This window comes from Prinia subflava, chromosome 2 (assembly GCF_021018805.1).
Source record: "Prinia subflava isolate CZ2003 ecotype Zambia chromosome 2, Cam_Psub_1.2, whole genome shotgun sequence".
Lineage (NCBI taxonomy): Eukaryota > Metazoa > Chordata > Aves > Passeriformes > Cisticolidae > Prinia > Prinia subflava.
The window spans coordinates 39,587,980-39,610,213 of NC_086248.1; the positions used below are offsets into that span (position 1 = coordinate 39,587,980).

Below are 22,234 nucleotides of genomic sequence, written 5' to 3' on the forward strand. Positions count from 1 at the left end.
GCTTAGTATCCTGCTGAATCATCAGCATAAGTTCTCTATGACCTCACTCATCTGCTCAGAATTGCAGTCTTTTTGGAAAAGGGAGAAAAATATGGAAATCTTCCCATTCTTCAGATTTTGTTGAATTGTATTTCTTCATACTTACACTAAACAATCCACACATGGTTTAAATAAGCAGTCAAAGTAGTGTGCTTTTCTTTTTTGATTATTCTGGTAAAATCTGTTTTTTCTTTTGTAATTCTTATAAGAAGTTTAAATGTCTTGTCAGCTGTGCTGGCTGCTACACCAGTTAAAAATTTGCTGTACAAACCTGTTTTCAATAACTTAGATCTTTGGATACTTCACCTGTTCTGTGTTTATTTATATGGTCACTTTAGTGTTTTGCCTTTTAAAAAAAAGAGCTGTTGTGTTTATAAAAATTATTGTACTACACTGTTTATATTTGCCAAAATGATTATAGCATCATAGAGTGAGTCATTTAAATGGGAAAGAACCCTTAGAATCATTGAACATAAAAACTGTGTGTTATTCTGGGAATAACAAACACTAATACATCCCTTTGGCTTACTCTTTATATTGAAGGATTTTTGGTACAGTTACTTCCCTCCTGACCTGACCTTCCCTTCTCTTCAGCTTTTTTGAAGTTATGTGTGCTCCTGAGTTTGAACAGGAAAGCATTCCTCAAGGGCAGTAGGTGCAGGACATTCAGATGGCAGTGTGACTCTCTAAAAAAGACTAGAGGAAAGGCCCCTTTCAGATTTACTCAAATCTAGACAGTCAAAGTTGCATTTGAATTGCACATCCTAGAAGTATTGATCTTAAAGGCTGAGGCTGTGTATGCTTTGAATTTTAATGTTTTTCTCCATTCTCTTTTTCTAGCTGGAACACTTGCAGCTTTTCCTAGAGGATAATATTTTGATATTCAGAAGACTGAAGGATGCCATCTGAGAGGTGCCTGAGGTATAGTACTTGGTAGTGTGTAGGAGGTTATTAACATTTAGGATGATGTTTACCAAAGATTCAGTTAAGAAAGTAGGAAAAAAGTAAAACTAATAATTTTGTTCATTAGATAGGAATTCACATTATTAAATGCATAGCCAAATTGTAACCTGCAAAATCCTACCTTGTTGTTACTTCTATCTAAGGCAAGGAAAACTGTGCCTGGGATTCATTGGAGGCCCACAGTCTCTTCATACATTATTTTATTTATGCCTTAGTCTAAACTTGGAATTTTTGATTATGAAACAACTGGCATTTTACATTTATGCATCTGAAATGGTGGCTGGTGATAATTTCTGGTCTGTGTAGTGTTGCACTGTTCAGGACATATTATTTCCCAGTTATATGAAATGTCTTCCAAGAATTCTCTGCAAATTTGTCTTTTTGCCTTCCCTTCTGTCTCTTTCCCAGTGTAGCCTTTCTCGTTCATTTGTACCACCCATTGGTACAGTAGAGAATTTGTAATTTATAATTTAATTACTTTCAGGGAGCAGAACACAGTTCTTTCAGACAGAACACTCTGCAGAATTTATTAACGAATTGGTTTTCTGCAGAACTTTGTACTAGTGTGATATGCTGGTGCTTCAGTTTTACAGTGTAGTTAACACTCTGATCTAGGAGCTCAGAAAACTCCCTGATATGACTGGAACACCTTATCATTCCAGTTCTGTTCCCCCTTCCCTGCCATGCTTCTGCAGCTGAAGAGAATCAGAACTTGCTTGTTTTTATACCTATTGAATTTATCAACTGACATTATCACTACAAATAATCAGTCGTGGTATGTTTAATTAGTCTATGTATTTTCATTCATAAATTCCAGTTAAATTGTCTTTCATGTGTATGCATTCTTCACATGTTATTACACAAGGGTTACAGGCAATTGATTTTTTCACTTTGGTCACTGAATTGAAAAATGGATTATGATAGAACTCAGTGTAACATCCCAGATACGTTCTCTATTGAATGAAATAGTCCTCTGGATGATGGTGAAAAAATCAAGAGGAATGAAGGGCTTGATTTACAACACTGGGAAAGAGGCTAATAACAAAAGAAGTAAAGAGAAACCATCTCAGTGTATCGTTAATGTATTATGCTTGCACTAGTTTTAGTCACTTTGCTACAGAAATTACAGAGGAGAAATATCCATTAAAAATAATTATCTTGTGTTTTAGCAAGTTGGAGTTCTTGATAACTGTCATTTAGAATATGAGATGGGTTCCACAAACAGAACAGCTGAAGAAGAAAAGAATCATTTGAATAAGTCCTTTTGAAATGTATTTAGAGCATGTCCATATGTGAAACTTAAACTGTCAGAGAGGCGGTAAAATTCAGATACACGCTACTCCCGTAGCGTGTACTCCTCTTTGGCCAGCCTTCTTCTTGAGGTAATGTTTTAGTTGTTGTCTTTCTAAAAGAGCGGGTTAGATTAGAGCAAACAGTCTGCAAGGCAGGTCTGCAGTAGTTTCCAGGTGCCCGAGGTACAGGAGCATGATGGGCAGAGACAGGAGAGTAGAGCAGCCACAGAGCTGCTGCATAGGACATGTATGCAGTGAATTACCTGATTGTTATCACCCCCTTACTAAAGGGGTTATTAACTTCTTAAAAAAAATCTTCACTTTGATTTACGTTGAGATGACTCTCTGTAAACACAACTTCTATAAATACATATATGGATTCTCTGGCAATATAAATTGGTAGTCTCACAGAATTCAAATCAATTGCATTGTTTTGTACCAAAGAGTATTTGCTGATATGTTTTGATTTGTTTCTATTTGCATCAACAGTTATCTTGTCTCTTCCTTCTGCTACAGAAAAAGGAAGCTGCAATCAGACAGTTCTAGACTGGATTATATGCAAATCTTATATTCATACATAGAAATATTCAGAGGTGGAGAAGGCCTTGGCATTTTAAAACAAACATCCTCTCCCTTCCCCCAACACAAAACAGACAATCAAAAACACACCACAACACTTCATAAATATGAATAGCCTGAAGTGGTCTGAAAACATTCAGTAACTCAGCATTGGACTCAAACAGACCACCTGAGACCATGAGGCATCATTCTTTTTAGCAGAACTTCTTGCATATACTCTCCCTTTCACCACTGCTTCAGTTTGAACCACTTAGTTTTCTAGTGGTTCACTGACCTAAGCCCTCTATTGTTCTTATTTAATCCTAAAATGATTCTGAATTAATCCTGTGAGTTCAGCTGACTTCTGGTACAGGAAATGAAAAATCAGAACTATTGAGGTTTTTAAATTTGAGTATATTATTGGTTTTCATAATGCTTTGTTATGCTGTGTAAAGATTTTTGCCTGACAGGGTCCTTGACTTTTTTGCTTTCCAAGAATTATCAAACCATCTTGACTTAGAAAAAGTTGTTCTGTATTTCTGACAGAATGTGCTTGTTTCGTACTGTTTTTCTGGGTTTTTGACACAATCTTTCCCCTTTCCCCTCTCAGTGTTCAGGAAATGCTGACAGGTCAGAGGCTTTGTCAGTCTAGCTCCCACAATGATGCTGTCCTGGCAGCTCTGAACCAGCAAAGAAGCGATGGCATACTTTGTGATATTACCCTTATTGCTGAAGAGCAGAAATTCCATGCACATAAAGCAGTCCTGGCAGCCTGCAGTGACTACTTCCGAGTAAGTCCCAAAATTTTTCTCTTTATATAATAATATTAAAAATTATCATTGTGGAAGGTGGAGATGATTATCTATCATATTGAACATGATTTAAAATGGAACCTTTGGAAAATGCAGGATTATTGCGCACTCAGTAGTGTATACAATTTCAAATATCAATAGGAAAGAAATGTTAAGAACATAATTCAGATTTTTTTAGTAATTATTTATGGTAAGTCTTCCCTTCCCTCTGCCCCCAACAGAGATAGGCAGTGCACATTTTTCTATGAATTTAATGCCCCAGTAAAGTGAGAAAGTGGACGATATTTTAGTATGTTGAAATTTTTGTAGAATGTACGAGAGTTATGATTAGAGGGTGGTGAAGAAGAGACTGAGGGAAGACCTCACAGTGGTCTTCAACATCCTCACAAGGGGATATTGAAAGGGCAGGCACTCAAGCTCTCTCTGATGATAAGTGATGGGACTCGAGGAAACAGCATGAAGCTGAGTCAGGGGACATTTAGGCTGGATATCAGGAAAAGTTTTTCACTAGAGGGTAGTTGAGCTCTGGAACAGGCTCCCCAGGGAAATGGTCACGGCACCAAACCTGACAGAATTCAAGAAGTGTTTGGACAGTACCCTTGGGCATGTGGTGTGACTCTTGGTTTGTCCTGTGCAGGACCAGGAGTTGGACTTGGAGATCCTGATGTCTCCCTTCCAAGTCAGAGTGTTCTGTGATTCCATGATTAGAGTATGGAAGTATGGAGAGAGGGAGTTTAAATTCAATCTTTACTGTGAGGCTGGTGAGGCACTGGAACAGGTTGCCCTGAGAACTGTGGCTGCCCCATCCCTGGAAGTGTTCAAGGCCAGGTTGGGTGAGGCTCTGAGCAACCAGGTCTAGTGGGAGGTGTCCATGGCAGTGGGTTTGAAACTAGGTGATCTCTAAGATCCCTTCCAACCCAAGCCATTCTATGATACCATGATAAATGCAAAATAATTCAGCTTGAGAGCGGATTTTCATCAGATGTAAATGGTTGCTCTCAAAGAGGAAGCCATAGTAATTTTTTAAATGTGATAAAACCTTATTTCAGAAACTAGTCTTTCCAAGATGTAAAACAAAATATTTCCTGGGAAATCTGATTCAGACAATTCCAGTCTAATTGCAATCTAAAATTGGAGTAACTTGAATTGAAAAATTGTGTTTGCCCATAGGAAAAGTATTCTTTATATGAAGCAGTTCTACTAACCATTATTACAATGTGCCCACTCAAAATGTTGGACCATCTATAGCGCTGTAGTTGACTGGTATTTTTAAGTGTGAGTCATTCTGTTGTTAATCAGAGACTAAAGTTGAAATTAATTTAAAGCTCTATTTTCTCTAACAAAGTAAATTTATTAAATATTTTGACTACATGGTAATTGTAGTATTATGAACTTCTTTATGGGGATCCTTTTGTCTTGTTACAATAGTAGTGCAGTGTATGACAACTTCTCTATCTCTCTGATTACCTGAGCAGGGTTTTTATCTTCCTGTCAACTCTCTTTCAGTTTTGGTTAGAATTTAGACTTAATTTATTCTGTATATTTAAGAAATGTTATTAACCTTGATGTGACTTTTGCGGTGATGGTGTTGAGCCAATTGATTGCTCATTTTCTGAGCTTATCTGCATGCTTATGGGTTCTTCTACACAGAACTGTGAACTGCCACGGTTGCTGATAATTGCTTCATCATGATGCCCTGGCCCTGCTGTAACAGAGCATATTTTTGCATTTTTATTTCCTTTCACCCCAGTGCACAGAGAGGGATTCTGGACCTTTCTGTCTGTACCAGCTGCTATGTGTACTTGCCAATGATAGGTGTAGTGCCTGTTGTTCTGTTTGGGTAGAAATATTTTCATAAGGGTGTCATATCCATACCTGTGACACTTTTTCCAGACCTTATTGTACCCTGTGTATAGAAACATCATGGAGTGGGCACCTATGCCCAGTGTTCCAACAGTGTGGTAGGATCAGCTTCTACTTTGGTCACTTATTGATTAATGTTGAGATTTCAGGCACTGTGATTTATCCTGTTATTTCCAGTTGAGTTAATTGGTATTGACTGGACAGTTACTGCAAATTAAAATCATAATGTCCTTTTATAGCTATGTAAATATTTTCTGTTTAAAAAGTGTTGAGAGAACGCTTTATGCAGCATTGAGTAATTTGGTCTGCCTCTAAACTCTTATGGTTTGGTAGGATGTATTCTTCAGAGTTTAGGTATCAGCTATGAACATGGAATCTGGGCTTTATGAAATCTGGCTAACAGGTTTTTTATTAATAGACAAAGATCTTTTTTTAGAATATTGTGAAGTAAGATCTATATTCTGGAGGAGGATGGCAAGAAAGTTACACTGTGTTCTTGATTTTAATAATTTAGAAAAAGCAAGAGTCGATTAAAAAGTAATTTTTTGTATTTAACCTGAGATTATTGATCTTTTTATATCTAGGGGGATTTTACCTAATTTGAGCTACTTGGGTATTCTTTTTCTAAGACTTAGGAGAATGAATCAAGGTTAATTTTAGAGCTGGTGAAAAGAAAGAGGCATATCCAGAGGATGACAAAGGAGAATAGCAGGTTTATTTAGAATGACATGAGTGACGATCTGGAAGTGCCAGATCTCATTTAAGTGGCCATAAAGGCCAGGCTTACTTGCTTCAAACTTAGCTGTTAATATTATATAATTTTTACCCTTATTTTTTTTTCCTGGAGGAATTCCTAGATGAAACTTCCAGATTTTCTAACTCAAAAGTCATTTATCAAGAACTCATTGCCATGTGAAACTTACCAGGATGGACCTGCTGCCAGCCAAGGCTCAACCAGTCAGGGGAGGATAATAATCTGTTAAGAAAGGGGGAAAATGATGTTGTGGCCAGAGAAGAGCAGGGTGAGAATATGAGAGAGGAATAACTGTACAGACACCAAGGTCAGTGCACAAGGATAGGGAGGAGGTGCTCCAAGTGCTGGAGCTGATGTTCCCCTGCAGCCCATGGTGAAGACATGCGAGGCAGCTGTGCCACTGCAGCCCGTGAAGGCCCATGAGGATGCAGAGATCCACTTGCAGCCCGTGGAAGAGACCATAGCCAGCACAGGTGGATGCCTGAAAGAGGTCTGTGAACCCCTGGGAAACCTGTGCTGGAGCTGGACCCTGGCGGGGACCTGCAGACCCATGGAGAGAGAAGCCCATGCTGGAGCAGGTTTCTTGGTAGAGGAACACCTGTCCTTCAAAGACTGCACCCCGCGGAAGAGTGACACACATTGTAGCAGTTTGTGGAGAACTGTTTATGACATGGACTAACACTGGAGAAGTTCTTGGAGAACTGTCTCCCCTTGGAGGGACCCCATGGTGCAGCAGGGGAAGGACTCTTCTCCATGACTTTTCTCCCCTGTCCATTTGTGAAGGGGACTCAGAAAGCAGCTTTGGTGGGTGCCTGGCATCCAGCCAGCATCAGTCCACTACAGTCTTTTTTCCAGGTCTCCAAAAATATGTTCAATACTATGCAGGGCTCTATCAGAATGATTAGTTTGTTTTCCCTTTTTTGCAAATATCGTAAAACAGATTCTACAAGAGACTGGATGTTTGCTTTCTATGGAGGGTTTGTATAGTTTTGTTCTATGTCTACTTTGATTCAGATGGATCTGCTTCTTAAATTGTAGTGTTTTCTTGAGCAGCATATTTTCTTTGAAATTGATACTTACGTTGTTCTTTTACTGGAAAGAAAAGTTTGTTAATGCTTTAGAAGAATAACTAAATGTGTGTGATTTTACAGACTGGGGCAATTTGAGCCACTTGGGTGAGGAAGAGTGGACAGAGAAGGCCAGAAGTTTCCTTATCAAATTTTCTTTGAGTTTACAGTCTGGAGAAAAATCTTTTGCTTTCCTAAGACACACTGGAGACCTGAGCTTCAGCAAAATACTTAAAGATCAGCCTTCTAGGGTAACAGCAGACCTTCCATTTTTCCTGTTGGTATAGTTAGTCTCACAGTTCCAGCTGTGCAGAAATTTAAATGTTTAATGTTTAGGATGTTTAAATCCTAAGTGTAACTTCTGGTTTGGAAGTTTGTTACATTTGTACACCAAAATTTTGTGGATTTTCTCTTTATGAAAAAAATTTCCTTAGGGAATTGGATACAAAGACTCTGTATACCCAGTTAAACTGCAAGATTAGACACTTGAAAATTAGAAGTTTTAAATTGTTTTCTGTTCCTGAAGAACCTCTTCTTTCAAAATGTCCTAAGGAATGCAGTAGTTATATCCATACTCCAAAAGACTACTATAAAGGATAGTAAACATCTGTATTTTCATGCATTCTTTTTAAAACAACAAACAGCATTTTAAGCAGACTTCTCCTTATTGCTGTCTCAATCTATTGCACTGAGACAAGGCAGTTGAGTTAATATGTGTAACTGTGATAGCTCTAGCAAGCTAAGTCATTTCCAATTATAAGATTCTTCTGCTTTTTTCCCCTCTGGGAGCAAAATGAAATGTTACTGCATGACTTCATTAGTAGGCATTTACAGTGTTGGCAGGTGATTATATAACCTCAAGATTTTCTTGTACAAAACACATTGGCTTTCCAGTCAGAAAAACTCTTCTTCTTCCCTACTTTTCATTTGAGTGGGTTTTTAGTTGCAGGACTTTGATCTTTCTCCAAGAGAGAATTTAGATGAACAATTATATCAATTATCTGGAATAGATTTTAAAATGTCAATAATATTCTAGTTCTTTTTCCACAAGGAGCATGCTCAATTCTTAGAAGAATTTTTCTTATCTGAAATGAACTAGTAGATAATTTTGCACACAGACTTTATACTGCTAACTGTCACAGTTGATTCTAAGCAATTTCTTCTCAGGGGTTTTCTGTGCTCTCTTTCTTGCCCGTTGTCAGACAGTTTCCTCCTTTGTCCACAACATTGCTGATTGTTCGTATTTTACAGTAATATTGCATTGTTTCATGATAAGGTTAGGGAATTAGTTTTTATAAACCAATCCCTGAGGAATGAAAGGGTGATTGATGCAAATAGCTTTTAAAGTTGTGTTATATTAATCATAAAGAGGAAAAGACTCCTCCCTGATATGTCTTAGAGATAGATCTAGATCTAAAGACCTGTCTGATAAATGAGGGTTACCTACTGCAGTATAATGTGGTTTTGCAGTCTAATGTGATTTTGTCATTCAGTATTTTACCATTGGTATGTGTCTACTAAAAACCCAATACCTTCCTTTCTGTCGTTCCCTGAAAGTGATGCTACTCAGGAATTGTCTTTCCAGATAACCTTTTAAAATATAAGCTCCTCCCATTGGGCCAAATTAGCTCTGTTCTTCCAAACAAACAGTAGTTCCATGCGCAGTCCTTCCCTAGCCCCAGGCCACATATGGATAGTATGGCTGCTTCTGAACTTCTTGGGCAACAGGATAAGGAGCAGTGGCAATAAATTTAAATTAGAGAAGTTCCACTCATCTGAGGAGGAACTTTGCATTGAGGGTAGTACAGCACTGGAATGGGCTGTCCAGGGAGGTCTTGGATGTGTCTGGTTTTGTGAACATTAGTTATATGCCACCTGTTGAGAGTGGGAATTTGGTGCTGCATGCTTCTCATAAGAAAAAAAGAAACTTGTCTAAAATATGAGGAGGCTTGGAAAAAAAGGAGTTAAATGACCAGGTATTACAAAAGTTGAAATACAAATTAGAATGTTACTACTAATTATTCTATGATCCAGTTACAGTTGAATGTCAAGAAAATGGCACATTGCTTCACTTCTCAAAATATTGTTTGATATAGGCACTTCAATTTTTTTTTTTTTTTTACTAAATTAAAGCATTGCAAGTAATATAGCGTGGACAGGTGTAAGATGTCTTGTGTAATGTTTATCTGAACAAACTTTTACTTCTGGAGTATATACAAAAATGGTTTGCAAACTTTTTAAAGTTTTTTAAATAAATACTTCAATATTCTTTCAAAATGAAAAAAATAAGGAAATCTATCGGGGTTGTTTTATTTTGTTCATCCTTATCTTTGTATTTAATGAGTTTTTATTCTGTGAGGCTCTGAAGCAATTTTTCTTTGCTGCAGACAGAATTCCCACAGCTCAACCGTGTTGGTGCTAACAAAAACATCTACAAGAATCTTCTCTTTTCTAAATTCTCTGTTCAAATTCCCAACAGTTATTATTCTGTCTGTGTAAATATGTTTCTGTTGCAATTTCCATAGATAACAAATGAATTCATTTTAATTCTGTCAGTGGTGGATGGTAGACAATATGCTGTGGTATCATCTTGTGTTTTTCTTCTTTTCCTTCTTTGCAGTGCCTGTATGATAAGCGTGTGCACTACAATTGTATATGGCAAAATCAACTCTGCGGTTAGTGAGATAGGCCGTAGCAGGTTGTGGCTCACTGTCTCAGATTAGTGTGATAACAGCAGGTGGTGTTTGGCTACTGAAATGATGCATTTTCTCTGTTTAAAACCAGGAAAGAAAGGAGTCATTACAGCCATGTTCCTCTGATTGTCCATTTTCTTTACCATCTTCTTTGCTTGCTCCAGGCTCAGTTCAATTTTGCAGTGCTGCCATAGCAAGTATTCTGAGTTTGGGCTCGGCTTAACTGCATTTCTGGGTTGCTTAGTGTTAGCCCATGAAAACCAATTTATTGGGGCAGGCTTGTGGCAGAGAAGCATTTTGTGCCTGTTTTCTTCTCAGTCTCTGTAGTCTGAGAAAGTCCTGTGTTTCAGAACACTGTTGGATGCAGTAGATGCTCTTGTACAGCTTGTAGTCTCTGTCAGTATCTTCCTACACAACCTCGGGAAAAATTGAAACTGTTCTGTGGGTGTAGTGAAGCTGAAAATACCCGAGGGAATTTGGGCAGCATATCACTTTTTGCTTCCCTGACTAGGACCCACATACCATTTTGATAACATGAGAAGTATCCAACAAAAGAGACAGGTGTTAGAATCTTTTAACATTCTTGAAACAGCTGATTTGCTTTTGGGATCCCTCAGGGATTTTTCCAGTCTCCTTTTTTTGTATAAGAAGCCCATTACAATGCAATTCTGACTTTTGTGTTGCACAACATGCTTGTTTGAAGTTAAGAGGAGATACCTTTTTTTAAAATAAATTCTTCAGTTGCTTCATTGTCAACAGTGCCATTATTTTACATCCTGTTAACACCTTCATTTTAGATTGAAATATAGTATTAGCAAGTTGAATTCATGTCACTGTAGAGCTTAGTCTTGTGGAAGGTTGGATTTAAGCAGTGGACCCTTTGCATTTGACTGTCCTGAACAGCTTTGTAAACTGCTGCTGGTTGCTTATCTTTGGCAGGAGTTAGTCGGCCTGAGCCAGGTAGTTTGCAAACTTGAGCCATCAAAAACTTCTCAAAAACCCAATCCACTCTTACTGAATGACCTAATGTGTGAGTGATGAATGAATCAAACTGCCTCACAATCTTTGACATTACCTGATAGGTAATGCCTCAAAGGAGGGAGATGCCCTTAGCAGCCTTAGGTGAGAGCATGAGAATGGCCATACTGAGTTGGATCATTGGCTACTTGCTTTAGCAGTAGCTGTTTGTGATGTCTGTGAAAACGAGTAAATCCAGGGTAACTCTATGTGCTGCATTCCAGAGAATTCCACAGCTGTTTTCAGCTCAGGGACATCTCAGAGCAGGATGTGATTCCTGTCTGTTCAGCAATCCTTGGTAGGCTAAGCTTTTATCTTCTTTCCCATTGGGCCTGTGTAAGATTTCTCGTCCACCTTGAAGTGTGGCCAGCTGCCTGTTGTGTGAAGATCTACTTTTGTTTATTGTCAGTCTGATTTCTACCAGTTTATTTTGATTTCTTCTAGTTCTTCTATTGGAAAAGATAACCATTGGGTCTTCTCATGTCACTCAACCATCTCTTTTCCAGGCTGGGAACTTTGTACTTAATCAGATGCTATTTAAATGGAAGCTGTGCAGGATGCTTGAGGAAGCTTCTTGTCCTCCTCCAAATTTTTGACAGCTCTGGTATATGTTTTGTGAGCTGAGGGTAAAGGAATTGCATGCAGTAGGCAGGGTGTAAATTTCTGTATGGGCATAGGATTGATTTCTGTTTTGTTGTCCCTTGCAAAAAAAAATTCTAACCTTTGATTACCTCTTTTTTAGAATTTATTTTATTGCCAAGGACTGGGATGATCTTTTATTAAACTCATACTTTCATTTTTATAATTGCTATTTTAGAAGCCAGCCACTTACTCCATGCAATCCTTTTACAGTTTATCACATTAGCTGTGCCTTTACTACCTTGCATAGCTTTGCCTCGATGGACTTTCTACCTGCACTGCTCTTGCCCTTTTCCAGAACTGCTCTGCATATGTTAAGCATGAGTTGCTCCACTGGAATCACCATGCCCTGTGAAAACTGGCCGGTCTTTTCTTGTTCACTGTTTTATGTGCTCAGCCACTTAGCCAGGCAAAGATGGGTCCTCTTTTCTCTCTTCCCTAGTTTGCCTTCCAGGCATTTAAAGGCCTCTGTCAAAAGCTTTTTGTGAATCCACACTGTGAAAAAATAATGGTTACAGCCCAGCATAACATACTCTTCACCATTAGTTTGCATCCATTATTTCTATATGTATAGAACACAAGTTTGTGTGTGTATGTGTGCAAAAAATCAAATTACCATCTCCTTAGACAAGTGGACCATTCTTAGCTACTGATGAAATAACCTGTCCTTCCAGGGCCACAGAGTGCCAGTTATGCAAATAGGCAACAAATGTACACAAAGCCCATTTTATATCAAATTTAGGAATATTAGGACAACTTATGAAATGTTCATCTGCATATTTAGGAACTCTTGTAGCTGGCACTTAATCATCTACCTTGTCAGGGTTAGATTTCAGCCAAGAAGGAATAGGTGTCAAGCCTAGAGAATTTATGAGAATAATTAAATTAATGTTGTTGTGGTCTGTTAACTCAGAGGGGGTTTCTTTGTTAGAGTTCAAGGAAAAGCCAAAGGATAAATTAGCATGGTCAAGTGCAGACAACTGAAAATAAAGTGAAGAGATGATTTTATAGAGGCATTTGTTCCAGAGGAAGTAGCTTATGGAGGGTAGAGCTTAGCTGATGATGAAAACTACTGCGACAAATGACTGCAACATTAACACAAGCTTGGTTAATCAAGTAATTCTTCTTTTATTTTGTAAATTGTTAGTCTTTGTTTACTTTTTTTGGTTTTTGTCAGTAGAAGGGTATGAAAAAAAACCAAAGAAAAATAGTCAGTAAGCTGGTTTTATTACTTTGCCTTTGTATAAAAGAGTGTAATAAATATGTTGGTGGGAATTAAGGGTGTGGTACTTTAGCAAAATTGTTCTATATTCTTAATGGAAAAAAAGATTTAGAATCCTAATGGAAAACAGAATTATTTTAAAGGATGCAAAGCTTATCTAATTCAAACCCTCATAAAAAGGGCCAGATAGGAAAGGTATCGAGTGCAAACTCTCATAAAATGAACCATTTAAAATTTCAGCATTAGGCTTCTCACATAACAAGTAGTGTTGTTTTGAAGTTACAATGCAGAATAGAAGTAATTGCCATAGTTTACTATTGCTTGGAACAGTTGGCTGTCAGTGTCTAATGACATTCATCCCATTATATAAATGGCTTCCTTAAAAAGGTAATTATAATAACAGCTAAGATTGTTACTACAGTTCTGTTAGATTAAGCCTTGCTGTACAACTGTTGAATTAGAGCCTAATACACTAAGGTGGGACATTTGCTTAATGACATTGTAGGAAGTATGTTTTTAAAATGAAGTCCCTGAAAGATGTCCGAGTTTGGATCATGGTTTTTCTTTGGAGGGGGAAAATTCACAAGAAGCTTTGCCTTCATGAATTAAATGTATTGTGGTAGTTAAAATGTTAGTTCAAGAGCTAAGTGACTTTTATTACAATTTTATTCTGGGCTTGCTTTTGATATCACTTGCTAAAATCATCAAAGGATGTGAACAATAGGCTTATGCATTCACTAGGAAACATTAAACCAATTTAAGCCAAAATTTGCAAATGTGACTCATGCTTTTCTGTGCTTGACTGGAAATGCTAGGGAAAAAAATCCTGCTTTAGTTATGCTGCTTTCTTTATTCTCCAAAAGGCAGGCCTGCTTATGGGTGTCTATTGTTAGGACAGACTGTACATTATTGGAGTTTTATGCAGTGCTTTGCATGACAGTGTCCTTGCCATTCAGTTTTCTTGCATCTGCCATAAAATAAACCAAAAAAAAATTGATATCCCGGACCCCTGTGGTGACTTAGTCGTTTTGAAATACTAAATGAATAAATTTACTGCACCTGCAATAGTTCACAATTTTGTATGGGTTTTTATTCTGATACAGAGTTGCACATGGAAATTGCAGAATTTTTTTTTTCTATGGCACTACTTAGACAGATTTTGGATATGAGTCTTTAGTGATGAGGCAGCAACTCATCAGGAGTGGCACGCTACAGAGTTCCTTTTTCTGTGTGGTTTAAATTATGTTTGTCTACCTAAGCAGAGCTTTGGGGAAGACACATTATAGTATTAAACTCTGACTATCAAAACATGAATTATTTTTGATGCAAGTTCAGTCAAGGATATAATTTGCAACAAATTTTGCGGGATTTTTTTTTTGTTTGTTTGTTTATCTTGAAGTTTTAATTTTGACTGGGAATGAAGACTTTGTGCCTTGTTGCAACCAAGAAAATCATGTTGTACTTGATGGAATATCCAATATACAAACAGGAAAAAATCTCACACCCTTAGGTTCTCTAAACAGTAGGGTAGTTTGTTATTGCAATTTTCATTACTTATTTTGAAAGGTACCAAGAAAGGGTTATCTTTTTGTATCCAGAGTGTAACATAGTGAGTGCCTTGTATATATCCTTGATTTGGTGAGCTATTTGGGGCTGTGTAATAATATATCACTGTTTGACACTGACGTACTAAAAGAAATTCCAAAGGTTCAGCGAAATTTGCTTTACTGACAGTCATATGTGACACCTGAATACTGTCCATAAAGTTGTACAGTTTGCTGGTCAGTTTTATTTCTTTAACTATATATTCTCTTAAACTATGAATGATAGCTGACCTTTCCATTTTATGGGATTAATTTTAGTTGCTTGGCAAATGCTTAAAAAACAATATTTAGGTAGATCTTATAGAGCAGGTGAATTACTGTAGGCTCAATTATGAGTGACTGTTATGTGACATTTTCACTGTGAATTTATATAGAACTTTTTTCAGAAGAATTGTGTAATGAGCCTCTTAATCATATTTCATGCAATTGGTATTGATGGATATGTTTTTCAGTGTGCAAGAGCCTCCAGAGGACATGACTGATTGGCTGATGATTGATTTAGGATAGTCAGGCTTGAATTGGGAGTGAAACAAAGCTAGTTATAAGAAGAGCAAGGCACATTTTTGCATGTTGTAAAGAAATATTCACATATTAAATTGGTTGTTTGCATAAGTATACATTGCACATCTAGAGCATAGTTGATATTTCAAAGTTGATATGATGTGGGCGTGGTCATCTGTCAAAGCAGTATTTTGACTCCTGTTCATAGATTCTGAATGTATTCTTTTTTGTTGTGATAGGTGAAAACAGCAAAGGAAAAATGACATGGCTTATATAATGAAGAATAAGAACACGAAGCTAAGGACATCCAAAGGTTATTTCAGGAGTAATAGAACAAAGTAGATGAAATAGATTATGATTTATTTATTTAATATTACTATTACATGAACAGGGAAATGCTATTTCTGATACAAACTGCAAAGCATAACATTTTGACCTGAAAACATTTACATTTATAGCCCAAATAGAAAGCATTATGTCACGACTGGATACTTAAACAGCCCAAGTGACAGATAAGCTTAGGTCCCAAATCAGAAAGAATGGGCCACTGATCAACAGATCATTGATGCCAGTAAGATTTCTCAGAGGTTTAAAGTTACACGTGAAGTGAAAACAATCTTGAGGTATCACATCATAACTGAGACCCCTGAGCAGTGTGGGGAATTGATTTGAGATCTCTGAAGTGTTGGTTTACTTTCTTCATAGCTTTCCTGATGCCTGAGAAGTACAATCAATTTCCCATTAAGAAAAGGCTATGGAACAGGTGAATGTACAATTAAGTGCATATGATGTCGGAAGTGAATTTGAATAAAACGCTGCCCTTAATAAAGAAGCCTATCTATTTTTAAATCATTTTAAAAAGAACTCAAGTCAGTATCATTGTTTAATTGTGGAGGCAGAAATTTGAGATGATAAACCAGTTCTTTTAAATGAGTAAAACACTGCTAGATAGTGTTAATTACTTAGAAAATTCAAAGCAACACGATTAATAGTTAAGGAAAACTTCATTGATCAGTTCTTTAGCACTTAGTTTGCTGAGTGGAGGTAATTTTTAAGTATCCCAGGATATTATAATTGTGTGGCTAAGTCTGTGGTAGGACAAGAATTTGTGTAGGTCAGGGCTATGCTTTTGTGGGAAGTTCCAAATATTTGTTTTGTCTTATAGTGGACTTGGATCTTGGGCTGCTGGTTATTACCAAAGCAGTGTTTGAGAAGGAGAGGGAGGAAACGTTACTCTTAGAGTTACTGTAGGTTGCTGTAGTAAGCTCAGCTTCCTTGCCCATTTTTGAAAGCTTGGATTTCTTTTGAATGTTGCATTTAAAGTTGAATCAAACAAAAACGTAAAGTGATGAATGTCTCTTCACAGTCTTGCTGAGGGAACTTTGAGATATTTTAGAGGTCATTGCACTGGAACCATGTGCTTCTTTACTCCTGGAATAGGGAGGGAAAAAGCCTTCAAGAAAGCCTCAGGTCACAGCAGTAAGGTAGTTACGATTTCAGTCACAGTGCTATCTTTTTAACAGCATAAAGCATAACTATTTGTTCATTTTACATAATTTACTCGTCTCCTGACACTGCATATGTTTTGATTCTGTTTCTTGCCTTTAAAAAGCCTCTAAGATATGTGGAATTCACTGACAATTTGCTTGTGTAAAATATGTACAACTTGGTTAAGTTGTTTTGTGATCATTTGCTGTTTAATATGACTGACATGGCTGTAAGGTTGATGTGTACAAATGAGGAAAAGCTCATTACTGTCATGGATATGGAACATCTGAGTAAGAAAATGACTCAAAGCCAAGGAGCAATTTTGTATGTCACCATTGTGACAGTGAGCAATTTGTATTTTGGGGATTTTGACACACATCTTGGGTGTCTGTTACCCAGGTATTTGTTCCTGAGGTGGTATGTTGTGTAGGAGCCCATATATGTTGCTGCAGAACTGCCTAACTGGTAAAGTCAATGTGTCTGGACATTTTAACAGTAATACATTATTCTGATTTGGAGGTATTTTACAGCTATTGTGCATTTTGCTTTTGAAAGCTAAACAACATGCTGAGCTTGGAAAGTCAGACACAGTGACTGTGCTAAGCATCTTTTACTTCCACGATTCTGCCTGGTTGCATCAGATCTGACACATCTAAGTCTATACACCCCGTAGTTGTGTGCCATTCAGTTTTGAGCTCTTGTAGTCTTTTGTATTCTATGTTTGTAGAAGAAAGCATTTTATAAAGGTACCTGTGACTGCTGAGGGCCAAGTTGTGAAACTACAGGTGTGCTCTGTGTTAAATGCCCACCAGCTTGCCACATTTTTTTAGTTAAGTTTTCAAGGGTCTGAGAACTTTTTTTTTTTTTATAGCTTGAATATTTTTATCTAAGGACTGTGTGTTTTGCTTCCTTTTTCCTTTGGTTATAGTTCTGTAGCTTTGTTTCTGTTTCAGGCCAAGATTAGAAGATTGGAGGGTTGATTCCTTCCTTCCTCCAAAAAGAGGAGCTAATGAAGTATCTGTCTGCCCCACAAAAATAAAGCCATCCAAGTCTGTAGCATCTGAAATAAATGTAACCTCAGGTGGAATTCCACAAATGGAATACATCCATTTGTGTCAGCATGTTGAGACCTGAATTTTGGAGCAGTTGCCAAAAAATGGCAAGTGGATTGTACTTACTTTTCTCTGGGGGATTTGGTTTACTTACTTAAAATCTTAACTGAAATATCAGAATGTAGTCACTCAATTTATTTACCACAATGTTGGCTAATTATATGATTGGGTGGCAGAGCAAGATCTGGATATTTTAAGAAGCTGGGAAAAATGGTAAGTCCTCTCATCAGTAGGTTTAATTATAAAAGGGATCTTTGGTTAACACTGGCAAGTTGAATTTTCCAGTCTCATTAAGGTCTTGAAGCAGAAATGAGGCATAATCAAGTAGATTTTATTTCAAGCTGAAATATTTTGAAATAAAGTATAATAGCATTGTTGAATGAAGTCAATAACTAACATGATTAACATTTCATGTTTAGTCAAATTTGGTAGCTTTTCTGATAGGTTTGACTTTCGGTTGTGCATTTGTCCAAATATTTTGTATTTCCTGTGTTTCTCTTGTCTGTCACTTCTGCATTCACCTGAAATATTTATCTTATTGCCTTGTTTTTAATGTACCCAAGGGAAAAATAAAGTAGGCTAGTAGCCTTGTATTAAAAGCATGACTGATGTATCTATATAAGCTGACAAAACTTTAGAGTATTTCCAGGGATGTATCTGGAATTGGAGTTTAACAGCTCAACTGTAACTCATTCTGCAGGTATTGGCAAAGTCTCAAATCAGAATGTAACAGTCCATATTCTTTTTTACAGTTAAAACTACAATATTCAGGTACAGGAGTGCAAATTAAAGACTGTTTGAGTTCAACTTCTGCCTGTGGTAGAACAGATTTTTTTTCATGCTGGATTAAACCTCAACAACTATCAGGCTAAGAAGGAAATTTGCCTGCTGGTGAAGGCGGTGTGGATCAGTGGACAATATGAAGTTCATTTAAGTGGGAGACTAATTTCCTGGAGGCTAATCAAGTTCAGCTGAATGTGAACTGTCTGAGGACCATTGCAGGCCTTCTCTTTTGATCAAATTCTTTGGCCTTGTTTGCTGAAAAATAGATGTAGTTTCAAAAACCTTCACAGAATATTTGAGGCGTGACTATCTCAGTGGACAAGGGAAGAGCTACAGACATCATCTATCTGAACTTCTCTTTTATCCACTCTCCCACAACATCCTTCTCTCTAAATTAGAGAGAGATGGATTCATTGAGGGGACTGGTAGATGGATAGGAAAGTGTGTGGATAGTCACTTCCAGAGGTCAATGGCTTAGAGTCCTGATAGGCCTCAGTGACAAGTGGTGTCCCTCAGGAGTCTGTGTTGGGACCAGTGTTATTTAATACCTTCATCAAAGTGATTGAGTGCACCCTTGGTAGATTTGCAGATGACACCAAGCTGGGTGTTGCAGTTAACACACCTGAAGGATGGGATGCAATCCAGAGGGGCCTGGACAAGCTTGAGAATTGGGCCCATGGCAATCTCATGTGGCTTAGTGAGACCAAGTGCAATGTGCTGCACCTGGGTCTGGGCAACCCCGGTATTAAGACAGGCTGGGGGATGAATAGATGGGGTGTGGTTCTGCTGAGAAGGACTTGGAGGTGCTGGGCCGTGAGAGGATGGACATGAGCCAGCAATGTGCCCTCAACCTGGAAAGCCAGACGTGTCCTGGGCTGCATCCAGAGCAGCGTGGCCAGCAGGGAGAGGGAGAGGATTCTGTGCCTCTATTCTGTTCTCATGAGACCCTACCTGGAGTGCTACATCCAGCTTTGAGGTCCTCAGTACAAGGAAGGACTTTGGCCTGTTGGAATGAGTCCAGAAAGGGCCACTAAATTGATTAGAAGGAGCACTTCTCCTGTGAAGAAGTGCTGAGAGAACTGTGTCTGTTCAGCCTGAAAAAGAGAAGGCTTCAGGGTGTGTGTCCTTTCATTATGTAGAGAGAGCCTTCAAGAAAGCTGGAGAGGGGCTTGTGATAAAGTCATGTAGTGATAGGACAAGGGGAAAGGCTTTTAGTTTAAGTGAAAGAGAGTAGGTTTAGATTTGATATTAGAAGAAATCCTCTACTGTGAGGACGGCCAGGGAATTTGTGGATGCCTTGTCCCTGTAAGTCTTCAAGGCCAGGTTGGGTAGGGCTTTCAACAAGCTGGTTTACTGGCAAGTGCCTCTGTCCATGGCAGTGGAGTTGGAACTAGATGATCTTTATGGTCCCTTCCAACCCAGACCATTTTGTGATTCTCCACAAAGCCATAGTTCTGTGTCCTACTGGCAGCTACAGTTCTGATAGCCTACTGCTCTCCTAGACTATATCTATATATTTATAAATAAGGTGAATGAGGGCTTGTTTTCTGGCCCTAAAAAGACTAGCATAACATGGCTTGTGACAATATGGCTAAACCTCTGTGAACATTTTGGTTTTGTCAATGCTACCTCTTTGGAACAGCCATGGCTTGAGTTATCTCCTGGACTATAGTCTGGGCATTACCTGGTTGAGTGCTTGGCAGGGGTCAAAGCTCTGCTGGAGGCTGTGTTTCTTAAACACTGTGGGTGATTATGGACAGTGACTGAGTTAGTGGCCTGATCCTGCTAAGAGTTTACTAAGTTAGGTGTAATAATAAACCCTGTGTAAACACCATGTTAGAATCTCTGTGCTAAAATAATCTTCTAAAGGTAAAGCGAGTAAGTGTGCACAGAAGTCATGTAGGAATGATTCCTGGTTTAGAGATAAGATTCATTTAAGTGTTTCTTTGTGTTTGTAAGCTTAACTCATTGTGTGGAATATTATCCCTTGATCAGAATCAGAGCTGTATTAGTAACTACTGTCTTTAGATGGTTCCCGTGTACAGGTCTGTACTGCATAGGTTGTTACTATAGCAAGGGTGGAGGATACAGCATCTTTTACCTCTGAGCATTTCCAGCCTTTCTGCAGGCAGTCGGTGATGGGGTTGAGTGTACAGAAGGGGTGCAAATCTACCCCTCGGGAGGCAGGTGTTGCTTTGAGACTTTACTCTCTTTATTCAGGAATTGGTGTGTGAAAGGAATATTTCCCAAAACATTTATCTAGTAGTGAATTTCTGAGAAGAGAAGCTTATCTCTTCCAGACAGTGACTGCAGGCCTGCTTTTCCAAAGAATAGGTGGATGATCAGTACCTTGCAGCTCCTGGCAAGCTCTGAAGCCTCACATTAGCTACTACATGACAACAAAATATCTAACTCTGATTACATTTTTTATGGATAAGAAAAGTGACTGACCTTGTTAGAAGTTTGGGTTTTTTTCTCCCTAGGTATATTTCATGGCTGTGTCTTACTGTATTTGTTTGATAAAGCTTTGAAACTATTTGTTGCTTCTTTCTGTCGCCAGTTTGGAAGAAGCCCTGATATCACTTTAATTCAATAGAAATTGCAAAAACAGAAGGAATGACTGTATGATAGATGCCATCCTTGCTTATATTGGATGATTTCCAGGAAACAGATTTATGCCAAATTATGGTGTTTTAATGATGAAAAGTACTAATATTTTCTGAAGAAATTACTTATTTGCAGGAAGCACTCAGTTCTTGAAGTCACCTGAATCTAGGTGAACCATGGAATAGTTTGGGTAAAGACGAAATAGTCATTCATATATGCTAAATAGTTAGAAAAGGTAGGGTTTCTTTTTTCCCTTTAAATTCAGCACTGCTTGGTGGACAGGTTGCCCATATGAAATCCAGTGAGCTTGTTGACTGTCTCAGCTTCTGCAGGTGTCAGCCAGAGTACAGAAAGAAGGTAGCAGGGGCTATGCCCATGAGAAGTGCTTTGTTACTTGAAGTTCCCCAAGGTGTAGTTTGGTAGCCCCTGTAAAGACATTGAGTATATAGCACAAAACCTACTGGGAATAAGTTTAGACGTTCTTTAGTAGTGGCAGCAGATGGCAGAACTGTTCGGTTTATTTGCTCACAGTTTACTGTTTAAAAACTGTGAGTGGTGTATTTTGTTAAATAGTGTGGGATGGTGCCACAATGGAATGGGGCTGATTAGTAGGGAAGTAGGGAAGGAGTGGTAAGTAGAGGGAGTGCAGGTTGGGAGGGAAGAGTGGAAGGGCAAAGAAGTTTAATGGAGATGAGAAGAAAAAGATTCTCACAAGGATTCAAGAGACTCAGTAGGATTGTTTCAGTCCAGGGAGACACTGAAGACAAATGATCTGAAAAATTAGGCTGGATGAAAAGGAGAGTTGCTCTCCTCAGTGGTATATTCAGGGAAATTACCTAGCATGTTGCCTATCTTCAGTTTAGACTTTGATATAAGATACTGGGGCAGTAATAAATAAGTAAGCAGAGGTTGTAAGTTTAGGTGACTGCATCTCCATCATTCCTCTTCATTTAATAAGTTGGTTATTGCATTGCTCACGTTCCAGTCTGAGATGCTTATTTGAAAAGGATTGCTTATTAAAGAAGTTTTTTAAACTGCCCCTTCTTCTCAAGTAATTGTGTATGGCTTATTGCTCCTTCTTATATACAATGATACTTTACATAAGTATTATTTTTAGTGGTGCTTGTGTAGATTATTCTTTTCCCAGAGTCCAGTTATCTTTTTTTTTTAATGATACCTTTTATGATACCTATTTATGATACCTTATTGTGTGACTGTTC

General features: G+C 38.0%; 1 protein-coding gene across 6 annotated transcripts in view; it reads left to right on the forward strand.

The window, feature by feature from the left end:
* KLHL32 (kelch like family member 32) overlaps window positions 1-22,234 on the forward strand; it is a 141,241-nt gene that overhangs the window by 40,973 nt on the left and 78,034 nt on the right. For all 6 annotated transcript variants that reach the window (XM_063389688.1, XM_063389686.1, XM_063389685.1 and 3 more), the window contains 2 exons: window positions 880-960; window positions 3,463-3,643. In XM_063389688.1, coding sequence (XP_063245758.1) covers window positions 938-960; window positions 3,463-3,643 — 204 coding nt within the window. In that variant the 5' untranslated portion in view covers window positions 880-937. The remainder of the gene's footprint in view (window positions 1-879; window positions 961-3,462; window positions 3,644-22,234) is intronic.